This window comes from Dendropsophus ebraccatus, chromosome 6, assembly GCF_027789765.1.
Source record: "Dendropsophus ebraccatus isolate aDenEbr1 chromosome 6, aDenEbr1.pat, whole genome shotgun sequence".
Lineage (NCBI taxonomy): Eukaryota > Metazoa > Chordata > Amphibia > Anura > Hylidae > Dendropsophus > Dendropsophus ebraccatus.
The window spans coordinates 36,102,009-36,120,798 of NC_091459.1; the positions used below are offsets into that span (position 1 = coordinate 36,102,009).

Sequence of the window (18,790 nt, forward strand, 5' to 3'; positions counted from 1 at the left end):
CCTAGGGCTGCATCCAACTTCTACAGCCGTAAGGAATCAAAGGCTGAGTGTTCTGTTTTGGATAACATTGCCAACCCAAACATTTTGACATATCCGCTCCACACTCTCTACCTCTTGGAAGGCAATGTTTCTTGGCCACAGGTAGCAGCAACTAATGCACACCAGCACAAGGGATTTATCTGACAGATTTCTGAAGCCAAAGACAGGAATAGATTTGAAAAGAAGAGAAATCTCAGTCTTTCCTTTATGACCGGTTCTCTGTTTATAGTCTGTTCCTGGCTTTGGCTTCAAAGATCTGTCAGATAAATCTCTCTTTGTAAACGCACCATTAGTCTGATCTAGATTTTTTCATGATTTGCCTGTGACTGGAGCAATAAATGAGCAATACGTCACTTTACACTTCAAAAAATTACATTTCCCTTCTATGGCAAGGAAAACTATAAAACTTAATGACGACTGTAAATGTAGTTGTATAGTTCTTTTACATCTTTCACATTGCTAATTATAGATTATTACCATAAATGCAGTAATAAAAAAAATAGTAGTCCATTCAGCTTACAAGGTGTTAAATGCAGGTTACTGATGGAATCGGATAAATCTGTATTTCAGGTTATATTTTAGGAATGAGGATGCTTGCTGTACACTTCTGCTGTATGATACCTAGAAGTGTATTGTAAACAGGTACTCCGCCAGCACTGAACAGCTTTGTTGTAAGTGTTTAGTAAAGCTGAGACGCACATTTACTGCAGTATTCAGAACTGACTTCTGCATAACAAAATCAGGCCAATAATTTTTTTCCCTTTTAATATAATACTAAACCCTGGCTGTACAAAGTAAATCAGTGGGGATAATAATTCAACACATTTGCTACCATAAACTAGAAGTGGGGAGGCACATACTGTCCCTGGCTCGCGAGTACGTCTGTTTTTGGCTAGGACTCAACAGAAAGCCTCCAGAATATTCTCCATTTTACATGAAGCTCAAGTGGTGGCGGAGCAAGAAACACTTCAAGTTCTGAGGACAATCTGACTTCTTGTTCTCTGGAAAGCGGCCCCGCCAACCAGCGAAGCCATCGTAGAACATCCTGTCCAAGTGTAAGGGTCTTTTTTTTTCCTTATGCAAATCTTATCCTTCAGTCAGTGGGTTGAGGAACGATAGTTATGTGGAGAAAGTTGTCCGGGTAGCTGAAATGTTCGCTTAGCCATTGCAGTGGGGTCTCCAACAATGGTTCTATGCCATGAATCATCACCTGATATTTCTTTTCTCCATCTAGAAACAAAGACATTGAAATAAAGTCATCAAGTAATAAAACATAGGACACAAGTTGGACATAATGGTAATCATGTATGAAAACTAGTTTAATAGAAAAAAATTAGATCACAATGCATAAAACTGAAATGTATAGTTTGTAGCGTGCGTAAACTCTATAATATTGCACTAAAAGTACTACGAACCGAAAAAAAACAAAAACAAATGGTAAATACTAGAGTTGCACAAACTTCAAACACGCTCGGGTTTCTTCGAACAAGAGCACATGCCGAGTGATCGCTAGATCGTCCGGGCAGCTCATAGAGGATAGTGGCGGTCTACTGCCGCCGCTCCTATTCCACAAAAGCGACGGCTGATCGTTGCATTCTATTCCACGGGACGATTATTGGCCGTAACGGCCGATATCTGCTGAATATGGCCAATCGATCTGTGGAATAGTGCCTTAAGACTAAGGAATGCAAAGATGTTGGCACCCTGGAGTGGCGGTGCTTGTGGATGACCCTAAAATAATTGTTAACTCTATATTCGTTCACTCTAAGGTGAAACACAAAATGCCAAGTACACTGGGTCTTAAATATAACACTGAATACGAGATTCATGGCAGCTAGATTTACAACCAAACTAATTACTTATATAGGTTCACACAAACTATAATCAGTACAATGACTCCACAACAATTTTCTTATGATTTAGCTAATTTTAAGAACAATTATAGAAAAAAAAGAGTGTTTGTGACTCAATGATGACCATCTTGTCATGCCTTACAAATTCATTTTCAATTATTCATCTGACAGTCTCCAGAACTCCAACTGCAGGGGCAAAGATGCACTGTGAGCTGTTTGGTTAAAAGGGCTGAAAACTGAAGCTGAGTCACTCTGTCTGCCCAAACTCCATGGAATGCTTCCTCGAAGGAGACGTCTCAAGCGCAGTATACACAAACTTCATAAATCACATTCATTATTGGGAAAAGTTATTTTCCAGTGGCTCTGGTGCAATTAAACATTCATACTAAAAACCTTAATGGACAGATAGATGCGTCCAGCTCCCCAAAAATGTATAATGCACATTCCACAGAGCAGACAGATTGGGAACCGGGGTTAGGAATCCATCTCAGTGACTTAAAAGGCATTATCTTTATAAATCTGTTGTGGTTTTTAACCACCATTGCTGGAGAAGAGACACTTTATTTTTACCTCTCTGCTGGGACAAAAGCAAATTACATAGAGGAGACTTAACGAAACACAAGGCTAACCCAGAAGAAGAGATCTCAGCGCTGGAAACCACTACAAAACTATCCGTCTCTTTAGTTTTACTTTCTATGAGTATGCTACTACAAAGTACACTTCTGGCAAGATTTCTCCCAAATTTTAAATAAAAATATTGTATCTTGGAGAATTTTTTTTTAAACTGATCAATATAACAAAAACAGCTACAGTAATATTAGACCTAAAATAATACTTACAAAGCATTTATTTCTTATAAACTGGTGGAGTCCATAAATCACCACTGTGTAGTACGGATCCTTGTTTGGGCCAAACAAGGATCCGTACTACAAATAGTGACGTCACTCACCTCCTCAGTTTAAATCAATGCTAATAGGAGTCTTGTTGATTTTTCAGAGCGTTCCACCAGCAGGGGCGCCTCCACAACAGATTTTTGAACACAGGACTCCAAGGGGACTTCAGTACGACATCCAACAACTCAATCAGGAGCCAATGAAAATCCCCACTGCGATCGCTATACGCAATACAAGCCGGCAGGTATTCAAAATTATTTCTTACCGGCAATGCATGCAAGTGTATATACAGGGTGACAACTGTTTTAGCCTCTTCCTTTTTATAGTCAGGGGACCAAGCTGTATTTGCGCTGAATGCAACTTTATTTTTTAAAAACTTTTATGCACTATGGGCCTCGGGCTTCAGTGACCCCTCTCTATAATTTTAGATGGTCTCCACTTTGTGGCTAAGTTGCTGTAGTTCCTAAACGCTTTGACTTTTCAAAGATACCACTCATAGGTCATTGTAGAAGCAGTGCCATCCTATTTCTGTGCCATAAAGGAATTCAGTGAACTGTTTAGAATGACCCATTCTTTCACAAATGTTTGTAGGGCAGACTGCATTGGTTGGTGCCAGATTTTATACACCTGTGAGACCTCTTATAATACCTGAACTCAATGATAAAGAGGTAGCATCCTACATCTGTCTATGCAACATATTTTGAAATTGGTACTCTAACATCAAAAGTGTGTAAAAGAAAAACCTTTGATACATTCCCTATACTAGGAAGTTATGGAACCTTTAATTTATTAAGTAATTAAAGCTTTATTTAAATAAAAGTAGAACCCCCTTTAAGTACAGTAAAAGAGGCTAAAAATACTTGTTCTCACATTCTATCCAACAATTAAATGACAGATGACCCCTGTTAACAAGGATGTTTTGTTTAGCTTGGCCAAACTTACTTGGAAGTAAAATCATCATTAAAAGATGAGCAAACTAAACTTCCTAATCAAAGATTTGTTCCAAACTTTGCAAAGTTCGGAACAAGTTCAGAAAGATGGCACCCGCACACCTAAAAATCACAAAAAAAAAAAGTTTTCCTCACCTGCCTGTCCTCCCCCGGGTCTCCTTTTTTCAGCCATCTCCAGCTTGTTTAGCCAATAATTGTCTGCAACTGGGCAGCACCGCGTGGTCTGTCACTACTGTCTTGAGAGTGACAGCCCACTCAGCCAACCACTCGCTAAATAGGATGGGACAGCGTTGTGGCCAGTGATTGGCTGAGAGGGCTGTTACTCTCATGAGATGAGGAAATTTTTTGAACTGCACTGCAATCATTTAGCTTTATTTATATATATATATATATATATATATATATATATATATATATATATATATATATTCAGATTTGCAAAGTTAGTTTTTTTTTGGCTTTTTTTATTGTAAATATTTTACAGTAAGTTTGTAAATGCTTATGTTCAGGGGTCACACAATCCCTTTACCAATAAAATATCTTGCCAATTAACGTGTTTCTTTTATCCTTAGATCTGGGTGACGCAAACAGCCAAATATTTTTGAGGTAGTATGATGCGGCATAACGTGTGTAGAATGAGGGGTGGAAGTTAAAGGAAGACACACGGCTTGGTTCTGGTAAATGAACTGAACTGACGAAGCTGTACTGAGGGGGTGTATGGAACAAATAGTAGGTGGTATGTACAAAGCCATGAGTTAGCCGATTAGTAAAATATCTTCTAAAAAATAGGGGTAGTAGTAATAATAATAATACACTATCATGAAGCTAATTCCAAATAATGAACTGGGCTAGTTGCCAAAAGAAAGTGCAAAAAGCAATCTGCACATATATCATCTGCAACATAGATCATCACACTTAGCACAAAACAAAATAAATAAAGATCTGTTCTAAAAGGTTGACAGTAATGGTCCAAGGGTTAAACTTAGTTAGTATGTATTCCTCTAACCGTGGTTGTAAGAGTCATTCATCTTAAACAGTAATTCCTTGTGAAAAATTAGATAGCACATTAACCCCTGAAGGGAACCTGTCACCACTCCTGACCTCTCTGTTTTAGTAAATACTTCCCCATGAAATAACAATTCTGCAAACTCTGTGCCATTCCTGTTATTCCTACTGCAAATGTATGGGTTTTTACTAGAGATGAGCGAACCGGGTTCGGGTTCGAGTCTATGCGAACCGGGTTCGGGTTCGAGTCTATCCGAACCCGAACGATCGGCATTTGATTAGCTGGGGTTGCTGAACTTGGATAAAGCTCTAAGGTTGTCTGGAAAACATGGATACAGCCAATGACTATATCCATGATTTCCACATAGCCTTAGGGCTTTATCCAATTTCAGCAGCCACCGCTAATCAAATGCCAAAAGTTCGGGTTCGGATCGACTCGAACATGCTCCAGGTTCGCTCATCTCTAGTTTTTACCAGTTAGGGGTTTATTTTTATCATTTTAAAAATGTATATTTAATTTTTTTTTCCATTCACATTACTTATTCTGCTACAGATTAGGGGACAAGTGTTGGAGTGCTGGGACCCCCACTAATTATAAGGACTGACAACACAAATTGTAAACAGCCATTGGAAAACTGTTATTGAAGGGGTATTCTAGGCAGGCAAAAATTAACCTTCCCCAATGCACCATCCTAATACCTGATTTTGTCTAATAAGCATGTGTTATATGTATGGCGCAGTTTCCCTGAATTTTGCCCAGACACTTGCTCACTCTGGATGCACAAATTTAACTGATCTTAATCCTTTCCATATTAGAGCAGTCCTCCCCCCCTCCCTCAGAAACAGAGGACACATGGTCGTTGTGTCTGTGGGCCAGGTTAGATATACAATGCGCTAGCTAACCTGGCCCACAGATGACATCGGAAAAACAATATGCCCCCTGTGTAAGTAATTAACAAGGCACACAGCATGCCCGGAAATGTAGTTCCCCGGGCAGCACCCTATTGGAAGTCAACGAAAACCACAGAAGGGACGGTTGGACAGTGTGGAACTGCAGAAGAGGTGTCAAAGTGACTCTGGGCAGCGGTAAATGAACCCGCAGGAGTTTGGGAACTGATTCTCCCATCCCCCGAGTACCTTTAAGAAAAAAATTATTATATATATATTTTTTTATTTGTAGAAGCTAGGAGAAACTTACTGAAATGGCACATGTGAAATACTTGAAGTTGTGATTAGTGATTAGGGCAGACATATTGTCGACATCTTGTCTTTGATTCCTTTATTTTCAAATTCCTTTGAGGCCTAAGACTAGGTACACACTGCGTTTTTGCTGTTCGTTGAACAGATTCATTAGTAAATTTTACTTTTAACGTACAGAAAACAATGGTCAACCATGTTTTTGTGTATCTGGAGGAAAAAAGAAAAAGGATCCGTTCCAATACTTTTTTTTTAAATGGAAAAAAATGGATCATAACTGATGGCCCACAACTGCATTCGTTTTTGCATTTTTATCCCCATGAAACGGGAAGCAAAAATGCAGTGTGAACCCAGGCTAATAAATATGCTTGTTATAATAAAGATTTTTTTTAAATTGGATAATGAAGTATTTGGCTATGTTCCCACACAGTATTTTTGCTCAGTATTTTGCAACCAAAACCAGGAGTGGACTAAAAACAGACAGGTTATGTTCACACACTGTTGAAATTTAGTGAATTGCCGTCATTTAATGGTAAATAATAAGTCATTATTTTAAAACAACGCCCATTGTTTTGAAATAACGGCTGTTATTTGTCGTTAAATTAAAACCATCCACTAAATATCAAAATACTTACTAAAATACTGAGCAAAAATACTGTGTGGGAACATAGCCTTACACAGTATCCACTGAAATGAAATGGGCAGCTATGTGATACATAGACACATGTAGTCTTGTTTTCAGTAGCAATAATATATAATGTATCTGAGTAAAACAGGCAGAAATACCGAGCGGAACGCGCATTGCAGACTCCAAACAGAATCCCGCCTGCCTCACTGTCTCAATGTGATGTCTCGCACACTTGTGCTCTCAGCTCAAAGAATTGACATGTCCATTCTTTGAGTGGAGAGCGGAGGTGCGTGAGACATCACATTGAGACAGGGAGGCAGGCGGGATTCCGATTGGAGTCTGCAATGTGCATTCCGCTCAGAATTTCTGCCTGTTTTACTCAATGTGAACAGGCCCTAACCCTAGATAACAGAAGGATTTTCTTGCTGGCTTTCTTTTCTTAGTAGCTAGCCTGACAACATGTTAGAATTAAAAAGAATGTTATTACAGTGACGGTATTACAGATACATTATATATTATTGGATAACCTATAAGGACACAGTGCAGGGTAAAATAGAGATGGGTGATGCTCCTAAAGCCATGCCTAAAGTATATTCAGCTAGACGAATGGACTGATCTGCAAGCTTTCAAACTATGAGCAATAAACACCTTATTTCCTAACTGAAAGCAATTGTGGATTCCTGAATATTCCATTACTGTGCAAGCTTTCCTAATCACACAATACATTACTGTAGAGCACTTGCAGCAGCTACTACATGCAGAGATATGGTACTCTGTTACAGAGGAACATGTATAACATATAAGGTAATGTTTAATTTTCCAGTTGCTTGGTCCCCGAGTATAGGTAGAGTATGAAAGTAGAGAATTAAAGTTTACATTTCAGGACGGATGAAAAATTGTGCACAAATACAATACTATAAGAAAGATGAATGATACTTTTCTACCAGGCCCCGAAAACTAGATTCTGCAGCGTTTATATAAATAAAGGAAACTGTTAAGAGAAGAGGAAAGTATACTGAATTACTTCTTTCTCAACAGGTCACACAAGACAATTCCAGTTCCTGAGGTCAAAAGGAAGATCCCCAGGTCCTTTCCTCTCTGCAGCTTATGGCTTCCCTAATGTAATCTGCTAGGCCGGGCCATTTAATCACTGCCTTGTTTGTGCACACACTGTATAAAAGACAAATGTCAGGATTACATAGTGTCAAGGCTCGTGCATTAACCAGACTTTCTCACTGCTTGGGATTGGAGGTTGATGACATTTAGGCAGAAAAACAAGAGTCTGAAAGCTACCTTTTAAGCACATTCAGGCCAAAAAATATACATCAAGAGACAAAAATCTAACACGTGGGCAATAAGCATTTTATGGGAATAAATGCTCCTATCATTGTACAAAAGGTGTGGTAATGAAAGGTTACTTATTCATCTATACAAACCTTGTGTTACAGCGGCACCAAAAAAGTAAAAAAAGAGAAAAAGTTAAAGAACAAAGAGATTCTACAAGGACAATACATTTATTAGTGCCCTTTATGGTGAGGTTACTGTCTCTTAGGGCCCAATTACACAGGACGATTATCATGCGAAAAATCGTTATATAGTTCGAATTTAAACGATAGTAGTTCTGTGTAACTGCAGGCAACGATTGAAAAATCGTTCGCATGCCGTTGATTTAGATCTAAACCTAAAATTATCGCTAATCGTTTGCTGTAATTCCACATTCGTTCACTCAGGTTCCGCACTTTTCCACTAATCGTTCAGTGTAACTGCACATTGTTCATTGTTTTGCTGGGATCAGAAGGAATAAACGATCGCAATAACAATCGTAGTAACGTTCGTAACTAACGCCCATTGTTCTGTGTAATATGGTGAACCTCGTTGGCGATCGTTTATCGTTAATCGGTAAAAATCGCTCTGTGTAATAGGACCCTTATTTAGTATGACAGACGTCTAATCTTGTAATAATTAGAGATGAGCGAACCTCGAGCATGCTCGAGTCCATCTAAACCCGATCGTTCGGTATTTGATTAGCGGTGGCTGCCGAAGTTGGATAAAGCTCTAAGGTTGTCTGGAAAACATGGATACAGCCAATGACTTTATCCATGTTTTCCACATAGTTTTAGGGCTTTATCCAACTTCAGCAGCCACCGCTAATCAAATGCCGAACGATCGGGTTCAGATGGACTCGAGCATGCTTGTAATCTCTAGTCCGATTGTTCGGCATTTGATTACCGGAGGCTGAAGAAGTTGGATGCAGTCCTAAGGAGTCTGAGAAAACATAGATATAACCATAGGCCATATACATGTTTTTCTGGACTCCCTAGGACTGCATCCAACTGCTTTAGCCACCGGTAATCAAATGCCGAACAATCGGACTCGAGCATGCTCCAGTTGCGCCTATTTCTACTTCAGACAATTAGAGAACAGAATAATAAGGAACATTAGAGAGCTGTCTGAAGATATTACATGTCAGTGTAATCATTATCACTGCTGACAATATCATCAAGATGGTAAATGCCCACTAGACATGGTCCACATTAGGTCCGACTAATGGTGACCAGATGAATAATGTAAAATTATAAAAGTTTTTAAAAAGACCCAACGCGTTTCGGAACCGTACCGGTTCCTTTTTCAAGAGTCATATAACATTACAGGAGAGACACACAAGACAACTTATCAAAAAGAAATAGTGATGTCAATAAGATAGGTGGAGCTCATCCACCCATCAGGGTTAAGTCCTAAAGTGCTTCACAAAACATATACAGTTAATGGGTGGAGTAGCTCCACCTATCTTAATAATAATAATAATAATAATAATAATAATAATAATAATAATAATAATAAATTTATTTGTATAGCGCCAACAGATTCCGCAGCGCTTTTTTTCTATGCATACAGTACAGAGGTACATAATACGCAGTTAAATTGGAATAAATAAGAACATAGTAAAGAAAAATAACAAAAATACAAAATACAGAGTATAGACGAGACCTGCTCGTTGGAGCTTACAGACTATAATTTTCATAGACACCAGGCATAAGTGCTTTATTTGTCCATGGTCCAGCCATTGTACATAATTAGAATTACAGGATGAGCCAGTAACAACGCCAACGTCTGATGCAGGTAAACATATAAAGTGCAGGAACCGTCAGAGATAGAGCAAGGGAAACAACAGAAGGGGGAAACAGTTTAGGGAACGTTATAAGCGAGCCTGAAGAGATGAGTCTTCAGGGCACGCTTGAAACTGTGGGTATTGGGTATGAGTCTGATGTGTTTGGGTAGGGAGTTCCAGAAAATTGGTGCAGCACAAGAGAAGTCTTGGAGGCGGGAATGAGATGTTCTGATTATGGAAGATGTTAAGGTTAAATCATTTGCAGAGCGCAGAGCACGGGAAGGATGGTAGGTGGAGATGAGGGAGGAGATGTATGGAGGGGCAGAGTTGTGGAGGGCTTTATGGGTGAGGGTGAGGAGCTTGAAGTGGATTCTGGATTTAATGGGTAACCAGTGCAGTGACTGGCACAGAGGAGAGACATCGGTATAGCGGCTAAAGAGGAAGATGAGTCTGGCTGCTGCATTCAGGATAGACTGGAGAGGGGAGAGCTTAGACAGAGGAAGACCGATTAGTAGGGAGTTACAGGAGGCAAGACGGCAATGGATCAAGGCGACAGTCAGAGTCTGAGCAGTGTCAGTGGTGAGGAATGGGCGGATTCGTGAGATGTTTTTGAGATGGTGATGACAGGAGCGAGTAAGAGCTTGGATATAGGGAGTGAAGGATAGATCAGAGTCCAGCAAAACCCCCAGACATCGAGCTTGATGCACAGGAGTGATGCTAGTACCACAGACTGAGAGTGAGATGTCGGGTTTAGGTTTGTTAGAGGGAGGAAATACAAGAAGTTCAGTTTTAGAGAGATTAAGTTTGAGAAACAGAGAGGTCATAGTGTTAGAGAGAGCGGATAGACAGTCACTGGTATTTTGCAGGAAGGCAGGGGAGACGTCACGGGAAGAAGTGTATAACTGGGTGTCATCAGCATAAAGATGGTATTGGAAACCAAACCTGCTAATGGTCTGTCCGATGGGGGCTGTATAGAGGGAGATGTTCCTTTTTGGTACAAGTTGTGTTGTGTGTCTCTCCTGTAATGTTATATGACTCTTGAAAAAGGAACTGGTACGGTTGCAAAACACGTTGGGTCTTTTTAATAAACCTTTATGGTTTTACATTATCTAGTTACCATTAGTCGGACCTGCGCCTGGATCCCCATTGTTGGGGTTTGGTGGTGTTTTCCTTATTATTCCCTTGGTGGAGTTCGGGACGGGCTGCAATTGACAGGTTTATACTTTCCATGCTATTCCGAGAGTTGTGCCTCCTGTTTAGCACAACTCTATCAGGTGAGGGTTACCATATTCTATCCCTTCACCCCTTTTTCCAGCTGATCCACACCATGGAGCGCTGTCCCTTGTTTTTCTTTTTATCCTTCCAGATTGACACCAGGATCCTCCGGCATAAATAAGTGATTTTTACTACGATGTCAGCTTAAGTTGTTACGTTTTTTTATGTTTTGGTCCACATTTTACAAGAAACCAAAGAAGACCAATTTTGGTCCACATTTTACAAGAAACCCAAACCACCCAACAAATAGCATCTTTAACTAATACAGTTCCAGACCTGTGCCACTTTTATCTTGCATCATCCCAACCCACTCTCTTTCACATATCTGGCCTGCTGCAGGTGTACTTCCACAGTTCCAAGATGACTTGTGCAGCATTCCGCTCTGAATCTATTTTGAATTTGGCACAGCATTAGGCTTTTGAGCGCCTGTTCTATCCACTCCCCAATGTGTACAGCTATACCTTATAAGACAGAACTTTTCCATAGTTCCCATCTCCAGTGAGAGACCCAATCTATGGCTCTAGACATGACGTACACAGCCAAATAAAACTCATGTAAACCAAACAAGCATATGAAAATTTTGTTTCCACATTTAACCATTGACATAAAACATGGTTAAAATAAAGCACTACTGTTACAAGGTCTCCCTCTCTTCCATGAATTTTGAAAAGTCATCCTACAGTATTGTACAGTTCTCTTCAACTTTTCTGTATTTGCAAGCATGTTAAAGTGCGTAAAGATTGGCTGATAACCATGGACTCCTAACGGTATAATCCCATGACCAGACATGGTTGATAAGACCGCTTTTCCCAGGCTTAACCACCAGGAAATTCCAAGCTGTGGGATAGTTAGGTTTTAATATTCAGTCATGGGGAAACTAGTCACTGATGGTTACTGGCCTAGGCTGGATATTGCTCTCTGTGAATTACTAATAACACTATTCATTCTATTCATCATACGTTTCAAGAAAAATATGCTGGCATAAAACAATACGTGTTTCTATACTAAAGCTCTTCCTTTGATTAAAGGGTCTGCTGCCAAACTATGGGCAGGCATGAGCACCCTCAACAAAATGCTCTATTATATACTCTAATGGCAAACACATCTCTTCAGAAGACAAATTGTAGGTGACAGTAACTTAGAAAAATGATTATTGTGCATAGTAATGCACTATAATTATTTTTCATCTAACACCACGTTATGCTTTGAAAAAAGGGTTGTCCTACAAGATCCTCTGGATAGGGCATAATTAATAGATCATAGGAGGTCTGCCCGCTGGGATCCTCTGTGATCCCAAAAACAAGGCGTCAACTCACCCCTCCAAATGTGAGCATGTTGTCCGCCGCTACATTAATTTACCATGGGAACTGCTTGAGATAGCCAAGCATTGTATTTGTCTATCTTTGGTGGCTCCCACAGAAAATTAATGAAGTGCCGATATGCATTCATGACCATCATTCCACTCTCCAGGAAGACTTGGGGGGCTGTTCTCAAGATCGCAGGAGGTTCCACCAGTTGGATTTCCCGCAATAAGTTAGGGGATAGCTTGATTTTGTCACCAAATTCCCATAATTATGTGGCCTGGTAACCATTGGCTTGACCTTAAAATGTAAAAATACTACTACTACAAAATAATAATAATAATAATAATAATAATAATAATAATAATACAGGGCATAAATCAGTAAGTGCAATGATATGGATACTATAAAGCTTTATTATCCATATACATCAATTGCACAAAGGAGTTTAAACCTGAAGCCTTCTTGACGTTTTTATATCTTGAATATTACAATTGTAATTAAATGTATCAACAAAACAAAACAAAACAAAAAAATCTATAAAACTGCCATATAAAAGAAAGGTAGACAGAGTTATTCAGACTATTTCTGGTATTCCGAGAATCTACTGATGTCATCAACAGAAACCTTTACCTGGCTCAGGTGAAGCCAGGATTACAGACAAACCCTTTGTGTGAAGTAAACAGTTTCCATCTTAAAAGGAAAGCGTCTCAGACAGGGGCAATTTCCTCTAGAGTTTCTCAGTCATAGCTGCTCTCAAATTCCACCTTCTATTATTTTCTACCACAGTTATTACTGGTTACTGGCCCTTTAAATTACCTAATTAAGGCAAAATGTAACTTGTTCTGTTGTTCCATACATTCATGAATGAGCATTCTCTATTTTTATAAATGTTAAATGAATATTCATCCAAACTAAAAGGTGTTCACACACACATACGATAGCGGTTCTGTTGGCTTAATGTTTGCCACACTCCTGTGGAATTAAAGGATTGTTGCTTTAAAAACAACGCGTCTGATTCTGCCATATCACATATCACTGCAAACACATTTTTCCCAAAGAAACTATGTTCCTTTGACTTTTATGAAACAGAGGTGTTAACACCATACAAAATCTGTGGTTGTTTCTGCAAGAAAGCAGCAGTTTTTCGAAACTTAGACAATCCCTTTTAGATTTTGGTGATATACAGTACACCTCTGAAAGCTAAAATATTTGCAGTGGTAAGCCATTAAACTGTCCTGCTTTCTGGCTTATGACCTACTGTACCACAAAATTTTGGATACCATTAAAAACACCATATGAAAACAAGACACGCACAGGACAGGATACTATTATAGTTGCTGCAATAAGAATACACAGTTGTATTAGGCTATGTTCACACGTTTTTTTCAGCTCTGTTTAAAATGACATCCGTCATTTTGAGTCTTAATTAACGGACATTTAGCAGCCTGGTCTCCCCTTAGTGTAATGACTGGTGTTTGTACATCATTGTAGTTTGGGGTTAGTAATTGGCCTTTGGGTGCGGCTTAATAAAAGTCCATTGAATTTAATAGTAAAAACGGAGAAAGAACGGTGAGAAAAGAAAAACCCATAGTCTCACTGCTCTTACAGTAAAGACTACCCACTTTTGCTGGTGTAGAAACTTGTTTTCCTCTAGACGTAGACGTAGAGGGTTCACCCTGGTTACACATACAGTCCTGGGTACAATAGAGATCTCTGTACTGCCCCCTAAATGGGGCTGGAGTATTAATCAAATTTGTTTAATTCAGTCATTATCGGGGGTCACAAATAGATTTTTTTTTTTTTTAAATCACAAATTCAATGTTCAAAAAAGAGCCAGGGACTGCGGTGCCACACAACCCAATCTTAGCAGTGCAGAAGCAATGAAGCAGAAATGTCCTGTGTCACTCTGTTTAAAGGACAACTCAAGTGAAAAGCTTTTTCCCAGTAATTGAAACACATTACAAAGTTATATAACTTTGTAATATGCTTCAATCACCTATCTGCCCCCCTTCCATATCTTTTCCCCCCTCAAACCCCCACCAGAAAGTGAAGTAAAACTCATTCTTACCTAATGACTGTTGACCCCAGGCTGTTCTGTGGCAGCCATTTTGTGACAATGACATCATCAAGGGGGAGGAGGGTCTATGCACTGTTAGGCCAGCCTCCTTTGTCAGATGACTCAGGTTGCTCAGCTCTGATTGGCTGAGCAAGCTGTAAGTTCTACAGAGTCAGTTAGACATCACAGGAGACAAAGTGCATCATGGGAAAGCCCAAACTAGGAAGTGAAGAATAAATGAAGACACCGGCTGGAGTTGTCCTTTAATTTTTTTCTTTGCTGCAGCATGTAGGCGACCCAAAGTTCACTTACATACTGCAATACAGGAAGGGTTAAAGAGCAGAACACAAGCAGATTTTAGCTTCATCCCTCCGGGACTGTTCCTTTAACCTCTGTTCTTGGGATTGTGGCAAGTTAGAAAATGTGCGGTCAGGGAAAGCTGGGTTGATTGCAAAAAGTTTTGTGTAGGTAGCAATAAAAAGAATGTTTTAAACAACTTGCTAAATGAACAGCACATTTACTGGTGATAGTCGCTAACTATAATATCCTATAATTCACACACACACACACACACACACACACACACACACACAAACACACTAAGGACCCAATGGTACATTCCAATCCCTTTACTTTGTACTAACTAGTTTGGGCCTAAACATTGTAACACATGAGAGATTAAACAAAAAACAAAACAAAAGAGGGGCACTGCTCGCCAAGAAATTAAAGGAGGTGATAATATTCAGATCTTCAAACAGAGGGGATAATAAAAGCCTTCTTTCATCTGCCAAAGAGGAATATCTTACCTCTTCCAAATCTTCAAAGAGACATGTATAATAGCTGCCTTTTCATACACATGAAGCTGCAGGTACCTTGTCTCTTTTACCTCTTCTTTGCTCCACCCCTATGGCCTGTCAATTATTGACAAGAAAAACCAAGCTTGATCCCCTGCACGTTGCTTTCTTCTATAAAGTTCCAATGTTTTGTAAGCGCTAGATTCCTAAGTGTCTGTGGTTTTCCCTATGTCAGGCCGCAGACAGGTGTCTTTGCAGGCACTCTCATTATCCCTCCTCTGTGCGTGCCGCCATACAAAGTGATACTTACAGACATAAATAAAAGCTGAAAAGACTGTTTTGGAGACTGATTTAACAAACATAGACCTCATACACCAAGTACTAGTTAAAGGGGAGTTATGAAAAGGTCCCCTATCCCATTTACAGTTCTTTGTATATGGAGCTTAAAGGGGTAGTGCGGCGCTAAACATTTATTGACAAAATAACACACATTACAAAGTTATACAACTTTGTAATGTGTGTTATGTAAATATAACTGTGCTCAGCCAATCGCGGCTGAGCAGCTGATGACACGGCAGAGGGGGGGCGGCACGAGGGACGGCTGGAGCAGTTCGGCCGGCCTCCCAAAGATGACGTCATTGTGCCAAGATGGCGGCCGGGGATCGACAGTAATGCGGTGAGTATAATGCACCACACTTCCGGGGTGGGGGGGAACACGGGGAAGGGGGCCATTCACTTACATAATACACATTACAAAGTTGTATAACTTTGTAATGTGTGTTATTTTGTGAATAAATGTTTAGAGCCGCACTACCCCTTTAAAAAAGAAAGTTAGATGTCCTGAACAGACAACCAATTCATCCCAATAATCTTAATCTATATAGCATCAAGATATTCCAGTGCTTTACAATAGAGGAAGTAGCAAACAAGTAAAATGACAAGTAATCAGAACAACTACTCAATAATAAAAGTTTATGGCTGACAGAGACAGGGCCTGAGCAGCAGTTTTCCTGTATGTACAGTATGTATTATTGAGTAGCTATACTAACATAGTAGCCCAGATTTACTAAGAATGGCTTGGTTATAGTTTTCTGTCACATGCAGAGGTTAATTATATCTTAGGAAACCCAGAGTAAAGAGTTTAAAAGGTGATAGTAAAATTCTTCAGCTGGTAGGGGTGGCGGGAACATAATCAACAATCACTACTTACCTATCCCCATGCCTTTTCAGTGCTGGATTGCCGCTCCTGGACTCCTGCGGGACACTACTTCAGTCACTGACTGGCTGAGCATGCAATCCATCAGCCGGAGCAGGTATTTTCTCCCCCCCATCCCCATCCCCCCGAGTGACGACATCAGAACTCTGGGGAAAAATTCCTTCCGGTGACCGGGTGCTTCGGGAAGAGGTAATTAGTGGTTGTTTATTATCTTACCCAGATAGCTGAGACATTTTTTAACTCGCTGGACTTCTCCTTTAATATTTCTCCGGACAACCTTTTTAAGGCTTTGAGATTAAGAGGAGAAGCATTTTACACCGCCATTAAGGTTTCTCTTTTCTCAAGTCTGCCATACTGCCGAAGAATACTCCATGGGGGAGATTTATCAAACATTTCCACTTTTCATTTTCACTTTCCAAAGAGTCTGTGAGAATGAAAGGGGGACTCTGATTGGTTGCTAGGGGTAACTGAGCCAGTTTCACTTTACACCATGTTTAATAAATCTCCGCCTATATGTTTAAAGTTAAAGATTATAGGTGTTATCCAAGACTAAGGGGAAAAAAAGCACCACACCTGTCATTATGTTTTGTGTAATATAACAATTCAGCTCTATTCACTTCAATGGAGTTGAGTGGCAATACCACACACAAACTGAGGACAAGAGTGGTGCTGTTTCTGACAGAAAGCAGCTTTTTTTTCAATTCAGCATAACCCCTCTAATTAGGTAAAAACCACAAAAGTTCAAACTATCAGCAATATAAAAAGAAACAGCTACTAAATGCAAACACTTTATCAACTGTAAATGATATATGTAACTGAGGACAGGCTGCACTCGTACCTTCAGGTGTGACTGCTGCAGGACATACTTCCTTTATTAAATCACCAAGCGTATGTGGCTTCCCATCATTGGCAACTGGCCGGAACAGCTTTTGCAAAAAAGGACGTTCACTTGTTGTCTGTAAATAAAGTCGGAGAAATGGTTAGTTCTACTATATTCTAATGGCAATGAAGATATAGATATATTTATCAAAGCAAGAACAGGCGAATAATGGAGCAACCCCCACAAGAACCAATCAATGTTCTGCTTTGTTTTTCCAAAGTTCCTCTCAAAAAAGTAAGAATCTGACTGGTTACTATGTGTCAGACAGAGCTGGCAGCAGAGAGCACTGGGTCAGACTGAAAAGAAAACAACATTTCCTGCAGGACATATAGCAGCTGATAAGTATGGAAAGACTTGAGATTTTTAAATAGAAGTAAATTACAAAATTAATATAACTTTCTGAAATCAGTTGATTTGAATGAAAAAGCTTTTCGCTGGATACCCCCTTCCCGCCGAATCACATACCGGAACGTCCAATTCTGCATACATTCCTACAGATGGACGTATCGGTACGTGACAGGGATGACACGGGCGTAGGAGCCGGGCACCTGACGAAATCAGAGCCAAGCCTGGATCTCGGCAGTTAACCCTATAGGTGCTGCCTGCGATCAGTGCAAATCGCAGCACCTATAGTGCTAAACGAAGGGAGAATCCTCCCTTCGTTCCCAGTCAGGGCTGTGCATTGAGATCGCACAACCCTGATGGCTGCTGTGACGTCAGGAGGCTTCCCCGAAGCCTCATGTGTCACAGCTACGGAAGCTGATCAGCTTTGCCTATTACAGGCACATTGCATGGCAGTGCAGATTAGCACTGCAATGCAATATGCCTGTCATCAGGCAATTACATAGTGAAGTCCCTATAGTGGGACAATGAAATAAAGTGTTAAAAAAAAAAAAAACACCAAAAAATATTGCTAAAGTAAAATTCATATATAATCCCCATAGCCCCTTATACAATAATAAATGTTGGTAGATAAAAATAAAAAAGTACACATATTTAGGATCGCCATGTGCCTAATGACACTGGCAATAAAATTATTACACATGGGTGACCCCATAAAATTTAAAATGAGAAAAATACCAATTTTGTCATTTTTTTTCATGAAAAAATTGCATTTCTTTGCAAAATTTTTTTTTGCATATTGGCCAAAATTTACTCCTAACCTAAATTACAATACGTCACAAAAAACTCTCTCAGAATCAGAAAGAAAAGTTATAGCATCACGTAGCTACAACCGCATTGAGATAGGTTGGATATAAAAAAATTGTCTCTGGTCCTGAAGGGGTTAATGGAGCTTGTTTCATGCCGTTAGTGAAGTTCATACCCTGTGCTTCTCCTGACCGTTTTAGAGATTATGGGCATCTGAACACTCGGATCCCAACCAATTAAAAATTTTTTTTTTCTAACGACAAAGACACTTTAAAGCGACTCTTTACCCAAAATCTACCCCAATCCCCTGACAGCTATCAGATAGCTGCTTTCAATCCGAGATCTGTCCTGGGGTCCGTTTGGCAAGTGATGCAGTTATTGTTCTAAAAAACAACCTTTAAACTTGCAGCCCTGTGTCAAATTGGCACGGCTTAGAGCACCC

At 39.8% G+C, this 18,790-nt stretch overlaps 1 protein-coding gene across 5 annotated transcripts in view; it reads right to left on the reverse strand.

The window, feature by feature from the left end:
* Positions 1–1,023: 1,023 nt before the first annotated feature.
* ATG5 (autophagy related 5) overlaps positions 1,024–18,790 on the reverse strand; it is an 85,999-nt gene continuing 68,232 nt past the window's right edge. For all 5 annotated transcript variants that reach the window (XM_069974790.1, XM_069974791.1, XM_069974789.1 and 2 more), the window contains exons 7-8: positions 17,158–17,275; positions 1,024–1,269 (exon numbers count right to left, since the gene is read on the reverse strand). In XM_069974790.1, the coding sequence (XP_069830891.1) occupies positions 1,133–1,269; positions 17,158–17,275 (255 nt within the window). In that variant the 3' untranslated portion in view covers positions 1,024–1,132. The remainder of the gene's footprint in view (positions 1,270–17,157; positions 17,276–18,790) is intronic.